The sequence below is a fragment of the Bombus fervidus genome, chromosome 7, assembly GCF_041682495.2.
Source record: "Bombus fervidus isolate BK054 chromosome 7, iyBomFerv1, whole genome shotgun sequence".
NCBI classification, from domain to species: domain Eukaryota; kingdom Metazoa; phylum Arthropoda; class Insecta; order Hymenoptera; family Apidae; genus Bombus; species Bombus fervidus.
This window is the reverse complement of record NC_091523.1, coordinates 1282648-1306061: the sequence shown is the minus strand read 5'-3', so window position 1 is coordinate 1306061 and position 23414 is coordinate 1282648. Positions and strand designations below refer to the sequence as shown.

General features: G+C 42.0%; 1 protein-coding gene across 8 annotated transcripts in view; it reads right to left on the bottom strand.

The window, feature by feature from the left end:
* Rbp6 (RNA-binding protein 6) overlaps nucleotides 1-23414 on the bottom strand; it is a 765794-nt gene that overhangs the window by 255665 nt on the left and 486715 nt on the right. For all 8 annotated transcript variants that reach the window (XM_072007202.1, XM_072007200.1, XM_072007204.1 and 5 more), the window contains one exon: nucleotides 19618-19659. In XM_072007202.1, the coding sequence (XP_071863303.1) occupies nucleotides 19618-19659 (42 nt within the window). The remainder of the gene's footprint in view (nucleotides 1-19617; nucleotides 19660-23414) is intronic.

Sequence of the window (23414 nt, the reverse complement as noted above, 5' to 3'; positions counted from 1 at the left end):
AGACTCCCCATCTTTATAAGACCAACAAACTATACTAAAGAAAAATATGCGCTGATCTTTCCCAAATGTATTAGTTTCAGAACCTGCTTCGATACCAATTACTAAATTGATCTTTTAGCTACTATAAAGAGTATTTACAGTAAACTCCCAATATTTCACTTTTTCTAAAAGCTCGAATGCGAACAATTTGATATAATCCAAGCGAGTTGCTTAGGAAACGCAGGTGCAAGTGTTCCATGTGTCTATCATCAAGCAAGTAGGGTAAACATCGGTAACAGTCGGGGCGGTAAAGGGTAAGGTAGTTGCATTCCAAAGCAATATCTTGCATCAAATTGTGCGGGGCACGAGGCATTCCTTCCTTCACCCTTGGTTCGCCAAACTGGGCTTCGTCTGGATGGCTTCGCTGCGATGCCACGGCAAATACGTGAATGTTGACTCAGCCAGCTATCAGACTCGCTACGGGCGCGCCTTATTCGAGCTGACTAAACATGCCAACTTAGATTGCCATAACACTGCGCGATGTATATGTCGTAGGAATCTTCCACTTGCACTCGCCTCTGCTGTCTGCGAGCCGTTTCATCTCGTCATCCGTTTCGAGTCCCTTGAAACCGCGCTGCTTTTAATTACTTCATTTTTCCGTCGAATTGTTGCGAATCTATGAACACTGGATTCTTATTGATGTGATTTTTGATGCTTTGGAACGATGTATTAAGGATGAGAGATAGGATTGTAGATGTCGATGTGACGTAAATTGGGATTAGGTTGGAATTTTTGTTTAATTACGTAATTTCTGACTATGAATATTTTAGTACAGTACAATTAGGCAGCTTATCTGATCAATGGTGCCGGCACAACTGGATAACTCCAATTTCCGTGGTTTCGATACGAGTACGATACATTCTACGATAATCTTTCAAAGCCGGCATATATCTAATCGAACAAACAGTCTTTGGGCACCTTGACATATGAAGAAATAACGAAACAAGGAAAAGAAAGCCACAAATAGTTAGCGCTTGAAAATATCTTAGCGTCGAGGAATTGAATCCCATGTCATTGAATTTTAGAACAAACCATGTCCTACTTCAGTCTGATGTTGATTCATCTTCCCGTTCTTATCAAGCAACACCGTTTTGACTAAATTCAGTGTGACGATTATCATGGACGGACACAGTTGGCTGGACTCCAGGAATGGTCGCATTATGTAAACAAAGACGAGACTACCGTGTCCCGATATGAATCACGTACGACGTTATATCAGGAATTACACGAGCACGTGACCAATGGAACTGCCCTGGGCTGGCTGGTGACGGATGCTTCAACGAAGCGTGATCGTTTTTGAGTTCCCGGAACTCCATTACGCCCTCTGCTAATCTCTCTATCCGTGCAAGTGCATTCTGCGCTCCACTGGCCACAATTCGAGTTATCTGCGTTACACTTCAATCAACATCGAAACCAATCTGTGCATTTCGCTAGGGGAAAGCCTTTCGCACTGATACACCAACGATTCTATCCTTATATATCGTGTTTCCTTTTAAATGTTGATCGCTTGTACACCGGTCCACGGAATAACGAACATGAGCTAAATACATACCTCCCCGAAATTTTTGTTACTTTTCCTCGTTTCAGGCCAAAAGTCAAATCTCGGTTTGATGACACTTTGTTTAAGCCAAAAGCTCAGTCTTTTAAATAAGAAAAGAATTAAGTTTTAAGATAGTTTGATTCATAAATAATGTTAAAAGACACGTTTAGTCAGATCTACTTAAAAGTCAAGGGTAACCGTACATTTTCATTTTCGTCTCTTAACGCAAGTAAATATTCTATTCTTATACACTCGAAATTCAATCGTTCTCTTATATTCATTTCTGATTCCCTTACTCATAATATCATGCAGTAGGAACTCATAACTTAAGAAGAATATTACGGAACGATTCCTCTTTATCTAACATCAATTAGATTTTTGAAAAAAGATAGTTTACGATAAACAAATCCAAAAACTTTGCAATGAGACCAACGGAGAAATATACCTTACAAAGTATAACAAGTAACAGGAATCATCGCGGTTGGTGAAGCCGTTTCGAAGAAATCGGTGAACACACAAAAGAGAAAGAAAAAATATATACTCATCGAATTGAGATATCTTCCCTCTTTTTCTGAAGTCGATACAAAAAATTATTGTTCGTGACCCATTCGTTGAAAAACATCAGGTCAGCGCCTCTGGTTCACCCCATTACCTTCCTATGAACTTTAACAAACGTATCAGCCTTATACCAAGCTTATCAAAAACGAGCTTCCGTCGGATTTTCACGACTTCAGATGGTAGTACCGCTTTCTAGCCACGATCGGAGAAGGAAAAAAGAAAAAATAGTGTACGTGTGACTGATGTGCTCGGTTATGATCGACGGAGGACGATTGTAAGTGTGCAATATAACATGTCGTACGTATAGTCATAAAACCTACGATCTAAAGGCTACGAATACGAAGAAGCGTGACTCGCTTTATTATCCGGTTTACTACTTTAATATAATATAACACAAGCCAGCACGATGACCAACTCGTCACCCGTGAAAATCCCGACTTTATCGGTCTGACTTGCCCACAGAATCGTTTACACGGCGAACTATCCTTTCGTCATCGAAAGCATTTACCTTTCCTAACGTTAGCCATTTTCTTTATCTTTGTTCCCTTGAACTTTATCCTCAACTTATCTGATCGAAAAAAGTCCTTTCTAAAGAGAATAGCGAGCTATAGATCTTCGCCTCTCTGGGATTTTGACTGTGACGTGACGGCGAGAAGTGTCCGGAAACGCAGCTGACGTTTCACATGAGCTGTCCTTGTCGTGCGAGTACATGCGAAATCCCAGACAGTTAATTGCGGTATCCCACAGACAAAATGTGTCCCAGCTTCTGTAGTCGACACCGTGGAGCAAACGGATTTGGACGTTGCTCGGCATTATTCGGTCAAACGTTACCGATTCAATTAGACTAGCGGTCTTGTCGAGGCACGACTATTCGTTGTATCACTGGTCCTGTCGTCCCGAAATAATTTGAATCTCGAAGAATGTACGGATTAAAGAGATTTTCACGGGACGTTTAATTTTTCTGCAAATTTATGCTTCTATTCCCGCTTGACATAACTAGACAAAAGTCTAAAACAAGTATGAAGTTCTAGAAACAATCCTTATAAATCCACCAGAAAATGTCATCGATTTCCTTAACAAGTTTCGAAAAACTTTCCGACTATCGAGGTTACTTTGAGATGTTACGTCTTACAGCAACTAACGTGCACGTTTCTCGAGGTACAAAGAATCTCGTTACAATTCGTCGGACGTACGTCTACCCCGAAATAAAGCAAAGGTAAACGTATTCCTGCAAACAAACTCCTCGAAAATCCGCGCGGACCTACGTTTGCGTGTTGAAGTAGAGAGGAAGAAGAAGAAGAAGAAGAAGAAGAAGAAGAAAAAGAAGAAGAAAAAGGTAAGGCGATGAAACTGTAAGGAACACGAAGGTAAGAGAAAAATTTCTTTTCCCTTCCGTTGCCTTCGTTCCGTTATTCCTTCCTTTTTCTTTTCTCTTCCTTCCTTTCTCTCGGAGACTGTACAGTGTATATTTCCTTTGGTTATTACATGCACATTCTATTATCCCGTATTCGTTCCCCCACTCCTTGGCCCCCGTCGTAGACCGTGCCTACGCCATATTACACCCTGCATGCAACTTTAACTCCCCCTTCCCCACCCCTTTGCCCCCAGTGTGATCCGCTCGAAGCCACATTCGCCGCCCCCTTTCCTCTTTCCATTTCTATCGGTCTGAAACCGAAACTGCTGGAGATTGGTAGCGGAAGGCACCTCTGTCTACGTGGCCCACAGGGAAATACAGAGCTCCGCTCAATTAATGCCTCGAGATCGGAATCTTACTTTGTGCATTTGTGCCTCGACTTCCAACCGCCCTACAGTCCGAAGGAAATCACGAATGAATACGTAATGTGGATTCCGCTACCGGCGAACCGGGACCCGGAAGGGTATGTTTTTTTCCGCGATACGTATACGTCGGAATGAGCAGTATTTCTAATGTATAAGGAGGTAATGACATTCGTACGACGTCACGATTCAATCGGGAATTACAAACCGACTGGTTTCTTTCTTCGAGTATCGTCCCTGACTCGAGTGAGTGGATGGCAATCCAGTCGTGCTTCCCCACTCGTGTTTCGTGCTTACGGCCAATGTAGTAAACAGCTTGTTTTATTTATGTAGAAGAGATGTATGTACCTCAAAGGGGAATTAATCTTGTTGAAGAAAAACGACGAAGACGTTGAATAAGTTCAATTTATCGTTAGGTGTGAAACAGCATTTATGAAATAAATTATTATATCTCCAAATAATTTAAATGATTTATATGTTGAAAAGTTTTGTATTACGATTTTATTTATCGACGTTAAGAACAACCAAAATGAACTCAATCGTTAAAGTATATTGCTAACCTATGTACAAGGAACTGCAAATTTCATGAAAATTATTCATGATATAGTAACATACGAAATATTCCCAATTGAGGGTAGTTTACTCTGAATTTTGTACTGAAATTGGGTTAACGAGCTCATGTTTGCAAGGTAGAAGTTACAGCCTTGGTCTCTTTGCAGTTTCTAATACCTCGTAAGCTATCTACTATTTAACTCACCCTACTCTATTACAAAACGTCATTCCTCATCGGGTCTATATACTACATCGTTACCCGGAAGGAAAACTCTAATCATACCCCCCATTGAACTCATCTATCACGATACGCATCAGCAAGACGATCAATCAGGCAAATATGTATTTCATAATTAAATGTTCATTAATGGAAAAATTTCGACGTTTGAAGCCATAAAATTTCGAGAAAATATTACGATTCTTTGGCGAAAACGTTCCTCTTTCGAGCATTCACCGACTTTAAACTGCCTTCCGAGGTCAAAGTCTCACGGTTTCTTTCTTCTTCCCCTAGAAACAATGAAGCTCCCAATCGCATTTGCGATTCCTCAGCTTCGCGAGTACCTAGTCGAGACCCTGTTTCCATCTCCTTTCCCCTATGGTTCATCCTTATTTCTTTCTCCGGCTCGTTCGCATCCGGGCTTACCGTTCTCCTGCCTTGAAAACGGCACGCTTCTGAATCCTTTTACATTTTTATAAAGCAGCTTAATTCGTCGGCAAGAGAGATGACGCGGAGGGCGAAACGGGAAGCGGGAGCCGGTGTGAACGAAACGAAATAGAACGAAATAGGATGGCAATTCGTGGCGCGACGGGGTGTCCCGGAATCTATGTACCGCGTACAGCGGCGAAATTTTGACGAGCCATCGATCATTTTTTCATATTCGGACGCTCGTGTTTCATCGATACCGTTCCACGTTGTTTTATTCATGCATTTGACTTGCAAATTATAGATTGGCTGCCCATAAATCAACGATTCCTTCTTATCTGACGAGTCTCCACTATTCTTTCTTTTTGTTCTTGGTCAGGTAACATGGTTTCTTTTGTATCGAATATTATACCATAAACTGCGAGAATATTGTTACAAAATTGTTGTTAACTGTTATTTAGTTGACTCACGTTTCAGATTGATAGCAGCATTATTTCGCTTCTCAAACTAATTTGTCATTTGTTGTTTAATGTAAAAAAAACGTATTTATCTGCCAACTCTTTTCCCGAACTTTTAATCGGTACGCCTGCCTAACTCTATACCTCGTTTTCTTACACTTATCAAAGATAGATGAAGGTTAATATAACATACTATAATAAAAAGAAAGATAAAATGTAGTTTAATGTTTATGCTGTTACCTCTATTTCATTCAACAAAGAAGGAGCAATGGTAGAAATTCCGAGTCTAATCTAAAAGATATTTCTTAGCCTTTCGCAAAAACCTCCCCGTAGAGTACTCAAATTTTACATTTAAATGTCCAAATAACCAATGAAAGAATGAAGGAACGTTCCCACTTAAATCACACGTGCAGCCGAGGCACATCCACCGGCGAAGGGAAACCGGAAGACGGAAGACGTAAGGGTGGGGCATTCGAAGCGCGAACGTGGAAATGATAAATCGAGGCCAGTTAGGTACGTTAGCTACATACGGCGGCGCAAGGAGAAGAATTATTATTGAAGAATTTATTTCTCGGCGAAGGAATTATTGCCGCCATTATGCCGACGAGAGAACACGTGTTTTAACGGGCCCTCAGGTTAGTCGAGGCCGTACGAGCCACCACGGACATAATAGTCATTCCTCGAAAGCTTCGCGACCGATCGCCCTCGCTCGACGAACGTTCCTGCTTTACGCATGGCTGACGCTCGTTACTCTAAACGAATCGTTCGTTTGAGAACATCAGCGCGAGTATTTTCTAATCCCATCTCCGGAAATTGGATCTCAAGCTGCGTTAAGTACCGCCGACCTACGTTTTCGCCGTGATTTGTTGCTCGATCCAGCTTGCTTCTCGTGATTTCTTAGCTAATTAAACTCAATAGCGTTGATTAAACGACAGAGATTATTGTACTGTTGTAAAACGTTTAGATAAAAAAATGGGAAATGGTTTTTAGAGGTACTTCTGATATATTTGAGAATATTCCTAAATGTTAAACATGATTGTATTTTTTAAATCGAAGTTTCTATAGTGGAAGTATATTGTATATTTCATCTTGCTGTTTCTCTCAATTTTATGCTAAACATCTTTTCAAAATAGTACAAGTCTTTTTTATTGATTTTTTATTGAAATTCAGATTGAAATATAGAAATTCGAGAATCACAGCAATGTTAAATTCTATTGTAATTGTTTCTCGTTAATATAGTTAACATTTATTTAGAAAATCTATGAATGCGAAGGTGAACATATATAGATAAATTTTTCCACAATTTATAAGAATTATTTGAATATTTTTGAGACGAACGTTGCGCAATCAGAGGAAACTCGATTGTTCACACACAATAGCATCTTGTTGCGCTAATAATTGCATTGAAATTACAAGGGCTATAGTGAATCCGAATTATTGTGTGTGTCAAGCGGACACACGTGCATTCAAGACGATACGGAAACGTGCCGCTTGCGTAACGACTATACGCGCGCGCCGACTGCATGTACAATCTCGAATTAATTATTCACTTAGATAACGTCGATCGATACGTCATATTAATCACAACAGCACGACTAACGTGGTTAATATTAATCAGCAGTCTAGAAGAGGGTCTACCGGGAGGCGTGCTGCACGCGGTGCGGAAGGACTGCCACGAAGGGATAGACGCACGTATATCCACAGATTCTAATTACTGATTAGACGGGGCAAGCAGCGAAAAGGGATTGCCGGTGAAGGTGCACGAATACTCGCGCTGCCGGATGATCAAATACATGGCCTATCAGCCCCAATTCAATTCCGGAAGTTTCAATATTTTCACGATGTTCGAATCACACGCTCCTAGTCGAACGATATCGAACAAATTTCAATCGCAATAGTAATATAGGAAATTCATCGCGATACTCGTTTCCAATTCTCTTAATGTCATTCTTATCTATTTTGGTAAACTATATGTTACATAGATAACAATTTGCATTTGTGTGAATTTAAATTATCGATGTATAATGTAGAAGATATAAATTAGGTTGTGCAATCTAAGCGCATACGAATTAACCTGAAAATTGCAAATATACTATTCGTGTCTTTGTGAGAATACAATTTATAATCTCGTATGCAAAAATATCATGGTAACAATTGAATTATTGCTTAGAAGAAAGAGTAGCAAAATTCGTCACGCAACGTTCTAGGCGCTTATTATGTATTGCAATCGCTGTTTAAACAAGGAAAACACGAGTTTCGTGCAACATAATACTTTCTTAAAAAATATTAAGCAATAGTAATGTATCATTATTAACAAAACAGAACGAAACTTAAGATACATGACATAAAAAAATCAAGCATTCATCCAGTTCCCAACAATCGAGTCAATCGTTTGACGTCTCGTCATCGTTGAACAAACCTTTATTATCGAAATTCCATATGATATTAGGACTGTGCATGATACACGAAATATCGAAACTGAAGGACAGCAACGGTCTTAAATTTGAGGAACCGGTTCCCATAAAATCACTGTCGAGATTAGCGGGGGAGGGTGGCTGGAAGAGTAGATTTCAAGCTTAATCGAAAGCGCGCGCCCGTCAAAGTGTATTCGATGGTGCTTTAGAGAGAGGGGTCTCTGGCACGTCGTACCGCTGGCGTCTGTTCTTGGGGAGTCGGTACGGTTCGGCAGCCGCGGTTTTTGAAAGCCCTTTGCACAAAACAGACGCGAGGTTGCACACGAGGCCGAGGTATCCGCAACCGACAGCGCAGTAGAGACTGCGGTTACCAGACCGCAAGCTACTACCACCTACGCGAGAAATACAGGAGGGATGAGGTCTCGGTCGAGGCACCGGTGATGCTGTAAACCCTCTAACGAGCTTACTTCCCCGTAATATCTGGGCGTTTTAGTTTAACCCGGAGCGTCGAAGATAAATTCGTTTGCGATTAATTCGCCCGTCCCGTGCGCCCAGGAATTTCAATTCTCCGTGGACGAACAACCACTTCCACTGGTTCGCAATGAGACACCTTCATCGAGTGTAATTCTATTTTAAAAGGGCTTTTGTCAACAATGATTTAATCCTTCTTTATGCTTTTGTCAAAAAATTTTGACACATTTAGCAGTTTGTTTTGTTAATAAATAATGAAGTTTTAATATGTAATAATATAGAAGGATCGTAACATAAAAATTATTAACGTAGAAAGTAAAAATTAATCTTTCACAAAAGTACGACATAGAATCAAGGTGTAAATATCGAACAGGATATTGAAGAAAAATGTTGAAACACGTAAAGCTCCTAATTGAGCCAAGTCGTTCGATCGATCTGTTAGAAGGTGTCCTCGTATCCGAATCAGACCGCATGCATATTTTAACTAAATTATATAGTGGTAACATGTGCGGGGAAACTAGGTTTAACGTGGGGCCATTAAAAGGGCGTGCAGCAGGTGGAAACAGGCCGCGTGCGAAGCGTCAAGAAATTCTGTGTAACTGCTCGAAAATTATTATTCACGGACGAAACGGTGCTCTCTCAACCTTTCTGAGGGTAACTTCTCACGCGACTCCATTTGTCCTTGTAATTTTTTTCAACCACTTTTGCTCGATTCCCGACTGGTGAATTCGATTTCGGGCACAGTCCGGAATAAAAACGGAAAAGAAAAAGAAAAAGGAAAAGAAAGAAAGATATACAGAGAAGTCTCGAAGAACCCGCAGGAATTCATCGACAATAGAGAGACGGAAATCCCCGAGTTCGGTAAGGGGTCGAGGTGAAAAATATCTTCGACGGTATCTCGACTTTTTGTAGCCTCTGCTTGCGATTCGTTCGGCCAGGGGAACCCGTTGTATTCGCGTACAACGGGAAATTGGCCGTAGAATATTTACGAGGCGGTCTCACCTCCTTCTCAGGTTTGAACATCACCACCGCGCACCAATACCAATGCAACCCCGACAACCGGCAACCTAGACAGCACCCATTGTGACCGTCGAGAGATGATTATAGGTGTGTACGTGCGTGTGTCTTGCACTCAGATTCAAGATTCTATACGACCACTACGGGAATGCACGAAGATAGCGGGCGAACAAAAGAAGGATTCTTTTACACACCCACAATCGTGCTCCTCCAACTGCATGCGTATCTACACACGTCTACACGCATACTCGCACATATATACATATACAGATACACGTTCGGTCGTCGTTTGCTGTAGCAAAAGGGAAAAGTGGCTCGCTGAAGGCAGGGGATGAAACGTGAGGGTGAAGAGGGCGGCGAAGAACTGAAGTTACCGGGCAAGGAACGCAATTGAGTGGGATTAAACCTTCTCGATTGCTTCCAACTTCACGCGAGCTCCCGTTTTACCTCTCTCTATCTCTCTTTCTTTCCTCCTTCTTTCGTAGACACCTTCTTCACCCTCTCTCAGCTTCTTCTCTTTTCTTCTTGGATCCCTCATTGCGGTGAAAAGACGTCTGATAGTACGGGCCAAGCCGAGTCAATTCGAGTCGATTCTATCCACCGAGCTCCTCGGGTTAATTGAACATTTTTTATTGTCAATTTGTGATTGAGATTGCGGCGGCCTTTGTCGTACGATCCGACCGCGGAGGAGAGAACTCGAAATGGCGCTTTGTCGGGAGACTAGCATTAGGACACCCTTTGTCCCTTATCGGAGCGATGGGAACGCCGTACGCTTTCTAATTCGAGCAATCGTTCTCCCTCGATAGGAAGAACCGTTACGCGCTACTTTCCAGTAACCTTAGCGGACGTATGCGCTTAAGTTGCGATAAAATTAAACGTGATCAATTATCCCACCCTAACTGTTTCGTATAAGTACCTACGTGAGTATAATTCTATATTAATTCGTATATATTCGGATAAACAATTGCTATAAATTATTCTCATACGGTTTTACCACGATGTTTCTATTTGGAATTCTGTGCTGCACTCCTTCGTCCTTTTATCTTCTTTAACGACAACGAGTCGGCTCCGCGAAAAATTGTCCGGCAGCCGAAGTTTAGCTTTCTGGCTAAGAGGAAACGGACCGAGAGAACCCGGCAAAGGGAAGGTAAGGCTGAAGAGACCTACAGGATAAAGGCGGGCAGAGAACGCGCGTGCGCGCTCGTGGGCGCTTGCATCGGCTTGTCAGCTCGCTTCACTCGCTCGCGAGAGGAACGAGTTTCCGTTTTGCTACTTTCGTCAGTGAATCGCAAACACCAGCGAAGAAAGAAAGATATCGCGATGAAAAGAAGGAATAGGAAGAGGGACGAGAAGGGACAGCGACTGGCTCGCTTCACAGGGCTAAATCGCGGACTTTTTTACATGCTTACACGGAGAAAGCCCTGAAATATTAAGCGTGCAATTACCAGACCCATTCACCATGATGCAACGTTGAGACACGCGTCGGTAACGCATAGAGCGACAGAGATGACGCTAGAGAGGGTTGTGCAGAGGAAAGGGGGATGGTAGCTGGGATAGGAGAAAAACTCTGGCGCAGCTGGAAGTCGACGAAAGGACAGAGAGGTACACGCACACACTCCATTCCGTTCCGCTTCCTCCATACGCTTTCTCTCTACACGTCGATTCAATGCGATGATAAAAAGCGCGCTAGGCAAAAAATGAAAAGCTTTTTGAGTCCGTCGAGCTCGGATGAAGCGTGCGAGCGAGACGGTGCGCCGACGAACTTGTGTGCTGTCACATTGTTTCAAGCTTCGTTCACGATGCACCCCCGTCCACCCACCATCCTGCCATCATTGCTGAGTCGTCATTAAAAACTCCGGCTATTAAGTATATTAGACCAGCAGATCCACGTTTTGGCCTCATTTACCTTTCTAGATATTTATGACGCGTATAACGATAAGGGTAAATGGACAAGGATTGACGAGAATCGACCAGCGACGACGGCAAACAACGATACAATCGCGACGAGGGAACCAAGTGGAAGGCTTGAAAGAATAAGGGAATAAATAAGTGCGAAAGCTATGGGCGTTCAACAGGTACAACGGCGAACTTTTTGAATATTCATGAGGTGTCTATTAAACGGGCTGTAATTTGTTTTCTTCGCAGAACGCTGCCTATGCATGGAGACGTGATCTATTTCAGGTGGTTGGTTTAAAAATCTCTAACAGAAACGGGTCGAACGAAGCAGCCTCGAATGTCTTACGCGTGATCGAGCGGAGAATTTGCATTCCACTGAATAGTAGTTTGGAAAAATGTTGTAAGTTGTTATGAGGTTTCAGCAAGATGCTTCGAGAAATTCGTGTCGCGACGGATCGTAAATCATCGACGCCAGAGCGTCGAAGCGTCGGGAAAGTTGCGGCCGGGGAATCGAACATTCTAATAAAGTTGCAATTACGCTCGGTGAAAAACGATTTCCCCAATGTAGGCTACTTTTGGATTCCGACGACTATCCGACGTTGACGCTAATGGACTGCCCTCTGTGGAAATGATGCGAATTTGCTGTACAAGAAAGATATGATGTAACATAAAAAGCGTTTAAGAATTTCAGGAAAAGGTATTGCACTGTGACCAATGTTTGATAATTTGTCTACATATTAAAAATCCCTACTTCTTTTAAATTAAGGAAAACTCTGTCGATACATGAAGTAAATATATTTAATATTCTATCAATCTGATCTCACGTGCGATAAATCATTACATAGAACTTATCCCTTTGCCTCTTTTTCGAAGCTTATATTAACAACAGTCCTATTTATCGCACGCAAATCACGCTTGAAATAGGACCGTCGCGTGTCTTGACTGAAACCTATAATAAAGGCTTTAATAAGGCTTTAATGACTGCGAAACAAAAACAGCAGCAACGCTAGAAAATACGGGGACAAGTACCTCCCAGTTGACAGTTCGTTTCCCGAAACCACAGGTAGATAGCTGGTTGTTTCCGTGGAGTGGAGTGTAGCTCTGAAAATAGCTGGTTCTCTTCAGCCAGGAAGCGAGAGCTACGTGTACGCGCGAGCAGCCGTGATACAACGGGAACGATCACACGGAGGCGGCGAGGGCAGCGTAAAAGTGGTATGTGCGCTTGCCACCCCCACGTATACTTACGTGTGCATGTGTTTGGAGTTGAGCAGAGGATGGAGGAGGGGTTGGTGCACATCACGTATACCTATACATTATCTAGCAGCCATTTCGGTGGCATCATGGCGTGGCTCCCCGAGTTTACGGCCTGCTCCATCACGGGAGAGCTTAGCTTATCTCAATGCGACACAACATATCTGAGGCTTCCGTCTTCCACTGGCCGAGAAACTACTGTCGTTAGCGACAGGTGGCAGCCATGCCGCGATCCACGGTCAAACGATACTCTACCTCGCTGTCGCGTCACGGTTTAGAAAGTTCTGTCAAAGATTAACTCGACGATTTATTTGGTTGTCCCGGGGACGGTGGGTTCACCCAACACGCGCCGCCCTTGGGATATCCGCCTCATCGTTTTATGCGATATTTTAGGAAACGGTTAATCAAGCAATAACGTAATAACATTTAATGCGTTAGCATGTTTAGCGAAATGTTGAATGAAATTTTGAAAAATAAATGTAGAGGAATTGAGACATTAACGATTCACTAAAAATTTTGGCTTCACTTTGTCAAGTATCAATTAAAGCATGCAATAGTTGAAAGAATTAACAATGCCGAAGGAACGGATCTATCTCGATGCACTTCATTTAGTAGAACACTTTGTGCGAAGAATGCGCGATGTTATTTCGTATCAATTGGTTCCAAAAGACACGGTTGGATCGGAAACGGTAGAGTTAGATCCGGATGTTTTCCAGGGCCGATTGTATAAGTCGCGGGAAAGGAACAGCGGGGAGTAGGGCAATAAAATTGATCACCTCGAAATCCGCATGATAGGAAGAAAAGAAGAGAAGAGGCAAGGAGGGGGAGCAGGCGCATTAAAGTGCTTTGCGCTCGGTCGAGCTACGAATTTCAATCTGGAGCCTCGAAACGATCGACCCTCCAGACAGAATAGACCCGGATAAAAGAGAGATTATCGGTTCGTACCTTTTGAAAACTCGAGATACCGAACTTTTCATATCTCTAGAATATGATGAGTTAGTGACCCTGTTAAATGTCTATCATCAGACCAGGAAATTCATTCAAAATAAAACTTATCCTATCTTTCGAAAAAAATTGCTTCCTAGACTTGAAGACTTTCTTCAGTTACGAAATAAAGTACGTTGTTCCCGTTCAAAAAGTATGCGCTGACGGACAATTTTTGACAAACTTTTGTCAGAGTGAATGAGTTCCCGAGCGAAACTCAAACGACACCATTCACGACGTGTAACGATACAAAGTATCGGCTTTACTACCACCTTTACTTCTCGTTCTAGAACGTGGTTTTTTTTCTAGCAAACGATAACATTGCATCTCACAGCCTCTTACCCGTTACCTTTGCTCAGTCCGCCGAGTTGCTCGACCATAAATGCACTCGGATCCTGCGGTACCTGTCATCGGATGGCGCGTATGATCCCTAACTTAGGCTGCAGAAACCTTCAGGGACGTGGAACGTTGTACAGACACTGGATACCACTTACGACGCGCAAACATACCCCGTCCTCACGGCCCAGACCCCTTTTCTATGATCTTGCTACACATAGAGCCTGAAGGCTATAACCGATGAAGAGAAAGTGGACGTTAGCTAGCAAAACGGAAGAAGAGAGAGCCGGATGTTTCAGAGGAAGGTTGCGAAGGTCCTCGGGGTTGGACTGTGTCCACAAGGGTGCCACCGGTGAACTATCCGGAGAGGGGAAGGTGTTCCAGAGTACACACCCGGTATAAGTAACGAGCCGTCGCTTTGAATGACCTGACCGCGTATAAAATGCATGGGATTTCGCTCTAATGCTAGCTAGGGAGTTTGCCAGGGAGCGTATTTAGTCCCGAAAGATGAATGTAACAGGTCTCTTTTAACCCGCCCACCGAGAAAGTAAATGAGAGAGAACACGAAAGTACCCAAAGGATGTACATATAGTCGTAGTCCTTGCTCTACTCGGGATCACAAATTGGTCTTCCGGGAGATGCTGGCCGCTGTCACGTGATCCTTCGCGATCCTCACAGCCTTTAATGCTTTGGCCTCGAGATTTAGCCCCAAGCGAAGCTCGAGAAACGGCCACGTGTTTACACACTTCATATCGTAAACTTTCTCCTCGCTGGCTATAAAGAACCTGATATCTTTCAAAGTAACTAATCATCCTTAACGAGTATCTCGTTGCATACGGTTGCTGCAACCGAAACCGAGCTAATATGTATAACGAGAAGTATATTCGGTGATTAACGGAACGTCGAAACCTCTTCAAGTTCACCGAAACGCTTCAGTAGGGGATTGTTGAACGAGTGGCGCTGATACATCGGGAATAGCAACGACTACCAGTCGACTAGTTGGGTATCGCTCACTCGACGAAGAAAACAAAATGACTTCCCTGAAAGAAGGTACGTGGATGCTTGCGAAGGCATGGAGGTGGAGATGATACTAGACGAGGAGACGAACCGGGAGGGGTGAACGTGGAGGAGCTGAACACCCTAGGGAGCCGGCAGCTCGTTACGCGAGACGTGCTATAGCTCTCTTTCTTCCTTCTATTCTCCCTTCCTGGTCTTTCCTTCGCCACCCTATTCTTCCTTTCTTTCTGCTCCCTTTCCCGTGATTCTCTCAAACCTTGATCCTTTTGCACATCTATCTCTATGCTCTTCCCGCGGTATTTCCTTCTTCCTCTCACTTCAGGTTCTACGTTTTCAAGGTAACGTCACTCTGAATAATGTCCCACGTACACGTTTGTATCCTCTCTATATGCACGTATCGCTACTCAGTAACAAGTGGATTTATGTTGGCGCGGCTGATGCCATTGCTACCCTGAAGCAACGTTGCCCTTGCTTAAGAGGATACCAACGTCGATGACGATACTGCTCGAACCGATAGCTTGTTGCCATTCCTTGCCAATCTTTCGTATGCTTTTCTAGTCACGAGCCATGATTGTAGTCTTCATGTTACTATAATAACGTTTGAAAATATTGATATACCTTTTTTGCCATTTATTTGTTTCATTTATATACTGCGTTTAGAATCGCATGGACAGTTTGATAGGTTGGTTTATAGTTTGTTCTGTTTGATACCGTTTGTTCGATATCAAATCAAATTTATGTAATTTACGAAAATTAAAGAAATATACAGCTCATCCTCGCCCGCAGCAATGAAACTGCGTTTCGTATCATGTATAGGGTAACTGAAAACTAAAACTATGAATGGATGTCTTAATGAAAGTTACATAGATAGGTGCTTCAAACTTCTTCCATGTAATAAACAATCCTTGCGAAAGTTTATCGAACAAAGCACGGCAATAACAATTCGAGAGATATTTCACACTTAACTTCTCACACTTCTCTACCAACATGAATTTAATACCAGCTTATCCTGAAACTTGCTGCATTGCACAAACCTTCCACTTCAAAATAACTTGACTCCACTAAAGCATTTCACATAACCGTAAATAATTTCAACGCGAGATGCGTCGAATACGTGAAATACATGTAGAAAAATTAAACTTTAACTTTTACTTATTTAATGAGATATGGCGAGATATAGCTCTAAAATGTTTTGTTTAGTTACAATGACTCAGATACTTGTATGACTATATTTTTTTTATAACGTAATGATATTTATTTCAAATAAAAATAAAAATTCCTATGGCAATTCCATATCATTAGAATTGTCAGAACGATCCTTTTGTGCTCCTTTGCTCACATGTGAGTTGCCTGTATTCAGACAGGGTAGACAGTAGGCCAAAGGAAAAATATAAAGAACAGCATAACCGATAAGAAAAAAGACGTTGAGGCGTTCCTGGAGAGCTCTGTAATGACTGTTGCTACTTTTCCGTCATGTCGGAAGCGCATTGCGCCGTTTCCGCTAGCCCGGAAGTACGGTAACAAAGCGCTTCCGGCACGAGGTCTCGAGGAGGTTGTTACAACGGACTATAGTGTAGGGATAGTCGGTGACATTTCAATGAACTTTGTGGCGCAGCCATTTTCTCTGTAAAGTTCATCAGGTTTAACATGTGTTTTGGGGGTTGACGAACTTCTCGGGCTAAATTTCTGCTTTCATCAAGGAATTAGATATGTATAATATCGTAGCAGTGGTTACGGAACGTGAGGTAGAACAACGATTCGAGTAAACGTCACTATCTTCTCCTTGGTACGGTGAACCACAAAAGAACAAGAGTTTATGCGTACCAAAATGCCATAGAACTGTTTGAAAAGCTTCGCTACATGTGCTGGCAGTATTTACATAATGAAGGTGATGCACGCAGTTCATAGAATATTCATAAGCTGATGAATTATTTTATGCGAAATATTCTATTAGTCTGTTGTAATTGCTAATTTTCATTACACCTTCAAATAGAATATTGTTTACCTAGTGGAATGAAGTACAATAATTTCTTAACGTCTTCATATGAAACCAGAGTACTTTTGTATAATAATTCGGTAACTAACAATAATAAAGAATTGTTATAAATTATAGTTTAGAAAATTCTTATACACTTTTTTTATCAAACTTGTTGTTATGTATTAGGCAAGCAACTTGTAAAATTTCACTAATAATATTAGTTCAATTACGTAAAAAGATTTGGTCTACAAGCATTTAACACGAAACTAGATACCGCTTTCTAGAATTTTCTAGAATAGAATAGAATAAAATAGAATTTTCTTTTCTTTTGAAATTGAAACGTCAGTGTCATATGAATCGAACTTGCAAGTCTCCCTGACAGTTATCCAATGATTACAGCCCCGACGACCATCAGTCAATTTTTCCAAATGAGACGTATCTCATGCGACTATCTTTATCAGCGTCGTTAAGCAGCAAAGGCCAATTACGAAAGGTGAATGTACAGTACAAACATCGCCCATAACTCGAACGTAGCTTTGAACGTTCTCAAATCTAATTTAATGAAAGAACGTAAACCTACGCTTCCGGATTAAGGTTTCCAAGGGCCTGGGGGATACTACCGTCTAGCGTAGATTATCGTTACGCAGAACGTAAGATTTTTCTACGCTCTACGTTCAACTTCGGTCTACTATAGGCAATTCCACGTTGAAATAAAAGAGAGTCGCTCTTTAAGAGTGGTTATACGATGACGTCTATTATAGCGTCGAGTTAACGCCGCGTGGATCGCGCCAGATATGCCAGTGCCGTATCGTACGCGTGGTCCCGAGCTGGACTGCTGGCAAAGCTCCCAAAACTCGAAACGGAACGCGTGCATCCATATTACTTTTTCGAACGAGGTTCGCGGAGAACCGTAGAAACACAGAGAGTGGGGCTATGAAGGGGTCGAGGCCAGTGCAGCCATCGCCATTTTATGAAAATTGCACCGCCCGTTCCAACTGCCTCGAGCGTTCAGGCGAAATATGTTACTCCCATCTCGCGATTAATGGTCGCTATTTTATTTCGAATGCACGCGCCACTGAACGCGGATCGGTCGAGACTGCCACGTTCCAAGCTGATCATCCTTTTATACGTTGCTGTTGATTCTTTAGAATGAGCTTGCGTGTTATTACTAGTGTTTTTGCGATGGTGTTCCAGTGATAAAATTGTTAATGTAAAACTTTTTCACTATTCGTTCAGAGAAGTCCGGAAATACGAAAGCGAACGATGTTGCTGTACGCATGCATATTCCAAAGTATCGTGCATATGCGTCATTAAATAAACATTTTTTTATAAATAATTGAATTTAGTTCGTATTGCAATTAAAAATAGAAAAAAAAATACATCACAAAATCATCTCTATATTCGCAAATAAGCTATCTTCAAACAGTAGAACAATTCCTTTCGAAGTGCAACCCAATTCCGTCTTTTCGCTTCTATCGTGTAATAGCGTAAATTGAAGCAGCTGTTATATAGGCGAGTCTTCGCAACAGAAATAACAAAATTTTCATCGAGGCAATCCGTCCGATCGAACGTGCAGCTCGTTAATATCACGGGATACGTGATTACCGGTGACGGCGTTGAATCGTGATTTCCCGTTCGCGTCATAATTTATGCGCTTCCGGCTTTTGACGTTAAAATAAAATTGGAAGGCGACGTAGCGCTCACGTTCGAGCTATTTCTAACGAAAAGTGAAAAGAAAAACACCGGCGGTGGCTAAAAAATGGCAGGAATGGAAGAAAAGAAAATAACAAAAATGAAAAAGATGTGGTCGTGATGCGATGAACGCCGAGTTGTCAGAGGATTCCTGTTGAAAAGAGGCCGGCTCGAAACGTTAGAACGAGTTCGACTGACATCGAGCGAATGGCGGTGAAGGGGGATAGTTGCGGAGGGTGTCTGTTAGGGGTTAGGGTAGAGGGAAGGAGAGAAAAGGGTACAATTAAAATTAGCGCAATTCAGTCACTCTCCGGTAATTCGCGTGCCTGGCATTTATATTATTAAGCCGCGCAAATTTCTCTCGCTTCTCCTCTCATCCCCGTTCTTTCCTAGGCGCATGCGAATACACAAGCGTACATGCTCGATTCTGTCGACCCTGGTACGTGTAGAAATCTGTACGCGTGTATGCTCGCGCGTGGATGTGCTGAAATGTGTTGCACTCTGCCTCTTTCCCTTTTGATATCATCCCGTCCTCGTTTCACTGCCGCCGTACGATTCAGACTTTCGCGGCGAGAGTTTCGGCCGTGACTAACAGTCCGGTAGACTGGGAAGAAAATAATTCTGGGTTTTGAAATGAATTACATCTAATTGCTCTTATTACGAGAACGAGAGGGCTTTATTATTCGCTCCTCAGTAGCGTTCCTTCTCTATCTTTCCTTCATCCGCCTGGCTCTCTGTTCCTTCCTCTTTATCTCGGCCTTTGCAACCCCTTTCTACCACCCTTCCTACCACCGTCTTTCGTTAGTAGACCTTCAAAGCTCACGTCTGCCCCTTAGCTACTTCCTGTCCACCAGTCTGGCTTATCTTTTAGCACCTGACTTCTCGGTCAAAGAAGTTTTTCATGCGTGAAGGAAGTAAAGTTCGCGGCTGTGGCGAATGCGACGATTGTCATCTCGCGGATTTCGGGCTTTTGCGGTAAAGATAAAATTTCTTACCTTTGGATGTGTTCTCCTGGGAAACGCTACCTTCGGATCGATCTGAAACACAGATAAAGGAAATATATTAATGCATTGTCTATCTGGTAATGATACTAGTATACGATGAAAGTAAATGGCATAGAGTTAAGCGAAGTCTACAAAAAGTCATATTTTCTATCTTTGCAAGAACTGAAAGATTCTTTCCTTTTCTTCATAATCATAAAAGTCAACAAAAATAGACTTATCATGTTCTTCTCAGAAAATCAAAATGTATACTTTACATCGACAATATCAATTACCAACAAACCCATTCTTTCTTACGTAAACAAAAGGAAACCTCTCGAACCAAGCGAAGTAACTATTAGCAAAAGCTTCTTTGACAAAGCGCACCGTGAAAGAAAAATTGCCAGGGATCGTTCGAAATCGCGGAACACGGAAACGGGCGTTGTAGAATAACAGCGGAAAGGAATGGGTAAACAAAGAATAACGGAGGAATTCCCGACGAAGGAAATGGAGCAAACGGAAACGGAGGAACTGGCGGTTTTCCCATCTGAAACTCCTATTACAATTAATTATCGGGTAATAAAAAGTGGGCACACAAATACCGTGAATAAAGAGCCGCGAAGGAGTTGCGGTAGAGGATCTCCGGTACAGGTGCACGTTGGTTAGTTCGAGCAACCGAACTCTCGACTTTCTCGACTCTATCCTCCGCTTAGTTCCCTACGCTCGCCCTTGGAGACGTACAACCAGGTCGAATGTAACCGCACCTTACGTGGCTAAAAAGCAAAAGCCCATCCTCTTTGGTTCACTTGGATGGTTAGGGGATACCGGCGAAACTATGGAATTCCCAGTGCAGCCGCGACGTAAATTCTCGCCGCGAAATCGAGCCGCTCCAACGTTCGTTCCGGTTTCCCTCGTGACCTTACTTCGAACTTACACGCTGTAAACCCACGTGAAATCGTACGTGATCGTAAAGGCATCGTACGAGCGGCTAGCTATCCGCGAACTTCGAGCTTCAACTGCCAAAATTTTCGCAAAGTGTTTCGAGTGCGTGACCAAATCGAAGCGGCGATCGACGACTCGTCGTCATTCGAAGATCGCGTATTTTGACTACGTACCGCACCGTAAACGCGATAGGAGGAGTACGCGCTGAATAATAATTCGCCAATGAACTGAAACGGTGTTTGGAAGAACGAGCTTGGAGAAGTTGAAGGATTTCAGGTTTAGAATTCATGGGTTAACGTGGGAAACGGTTGAAGATATTGCGGGAATTTTTGGGTGCAGATACGTATATGTTCTTAAAGGACTTCCATCCAAAACGTTCATTCAACCCAAACAATTATCACTTAACTCACTGAATCAAGAACACTGTCATTTCCACAATATTTTTATGAATATGTATTAAAATCGCTACTAATAGTGTTATAAGTTATAATATAAAATACTCAATCTATGATACTTCGAGAGAACTATATATTCCCCTGCAATCTCGATATTTATAATAAAATTCGAACATTTCCTCCAAGTAATCAGTTTCGAAAACATGAACATTGTTTAAATAGAAAAGCATTTTTTACGTACATATTGTTGGCTTACGTACACCGCCAATGACAGTTGGAGGCATAGATTTAACATTTAATTTCCGACCGATCGGGACAAATGCTGAATCGACGACTTTTTATTAGAGTTTCTCGTCGCATTGCCAAATGTGGGTCAGTTTTTTTTGTTTTTCTCCTCTGACTCAGGGAGCAGAGCTAGGAGATTTTTTATCGTCTGAAATCCTAGGTCGAGTCCTAGACTTGAAAACATTTCCCCTATTTATTTAGCTTCCAGGGATTCCACCAAAGAGATTGAATGTGTTTTTGTCCTTCAAAAAACTCGCCGAACATTTCTTTTTCAATTGTACCGCGTATTTTCTTGTTCATACTCGAGACAACTTAATCTATATACGTAAGAAGAAGCAATATGGATGCACTGACAGGTTCTTCGATAGAGAAGCACGATCCGAAGGATGATTTATGATCACGCTTCGGTAGCGAATCGTTTGGGTTTCAATTTTTCACGAACATTTATCGGGATGAATTACCAGGAAATCCACCTACTTTCTACGTCTTACTCGAGGAATCTATTCAATTCGTTATGACAAAGACAGCCATGGTATCGAATAATCAGCGGTTTCAATAATAAATCCAGTGAAATGCCTTTCGACGTTACGACGCATCACTGTAATTAAGATGAATGTCTTGTGGATAATCTATAGTGTTAAAAGACACCTCATATTTCATACGTGTCTCTATAAATATGGATATATAAGCATTGTTATATATCTTGGAAAAATATCCTATATTTCTATACATAATTTAATTGGAGAATGAAATTCTTCAAAATATTCGATAGCAATTGAATTTGATTAATAACTTCAGATTAGCATAATCTAGTGATCTCTATAATTGTACTTTTAACGAACACACCACTCTTATTTACATTTCTTATTCACATTCTAATTGTAGAATTCAGTGCTTGTTTCAATAAAGTGTCTAAGTAAAATCAGGCGTACGTAGGAGCTATGAATTGTAGTATCGCGTACGTTTGTAGTTCCAAGTTCCTATTTACTAAATAAATATATATATTTATTTATTTATTTATGTCTAAGTCAGAAAAGATTATTATTCATTTAACTATTCATCCATATTACTAATAATCAAATTCTTATATTACCAAAGCTTATATTAACCTTAGCTTAGGTTAGTAACTTTTTCAATTCCTTACAACGTTGATAATTTTCTCCCTATATATGCATTCTATACACAACCGCAAATTATAACTTTTTCTCTCTGCTTCAAAAAGTCAATCGCACTTTAGTTGGAGCACACATCTCGGAAAACAATTTTCTCGGAGAATTAATTTTAAACAACGATCGTGCTGCGTTCCCGAACTTTAGCTTCCTCGCGAGTGCTCCGCTCGCGATAGGTAAGAGAAAACGTAGCCGGGAGAGGTGGTGGAAGCCACGAACGTGGTAATGACAAGCAAGAAAGCCCGACTCTATCCACCGCCACCGCCGCCATCCACACCGACGACGTCGTTCCTCTCCTGTGTTTTCTCCCTTTCCTGTTCTCTGCTCCCGCGAACCACCCCGTTTGCATAATCCCCTACGGCAAAGTTCACACCGGTCGCTCGCACGCCCCCGGACGCCCTGGAGCACGTCAAGCGGCCCGACGTCGGCAACTACAACGACGAGGATGGAGAAAGTCTGTCGGTTTTCGTCTTACCGCGCCGTCGCTGCAACCACCGTCCCAGCGATTCTTCTCCTTTTGACCCGCCCTGTCGTTCAACAACTAGAAGAAGACGATGAGTTTTGCTAAAGAACTTTCTTACCAGGCCCTTTAGATTTCCGTCGCGATAGAATCTGTAGCTGAGTTATCGTTCCTGCCAGAATCAACAATAAAATTAACCGTTTTGCGGGTGAACATTTTAAAAGTAACGCGTTAATCCTTGAAAGCTATAAAGAAGAAATATTTCATTCGCAGAATACTGACGATAAATTTGTTTAAAGTTTTAAAATCAATATAACGGTATTGATCTAAGAGCAGTGTAGGAGAAAAATCTGTTTTCGATAGGAAAATTGTAGCTAATCATTCTTTACAAATACACATTCTATGTGCTTAATAATCAAACAAAATAGTCTCTCCTACTTTCTTATCTTCCTCTTCCTTCTTCCCCTAATTACAACGCCTCAGACTTACCTACAATAAATAAGACGCTTGTGTCACCCTCTCCATTCCCTTGAAACTCCATAACAATTATAGGACACACAA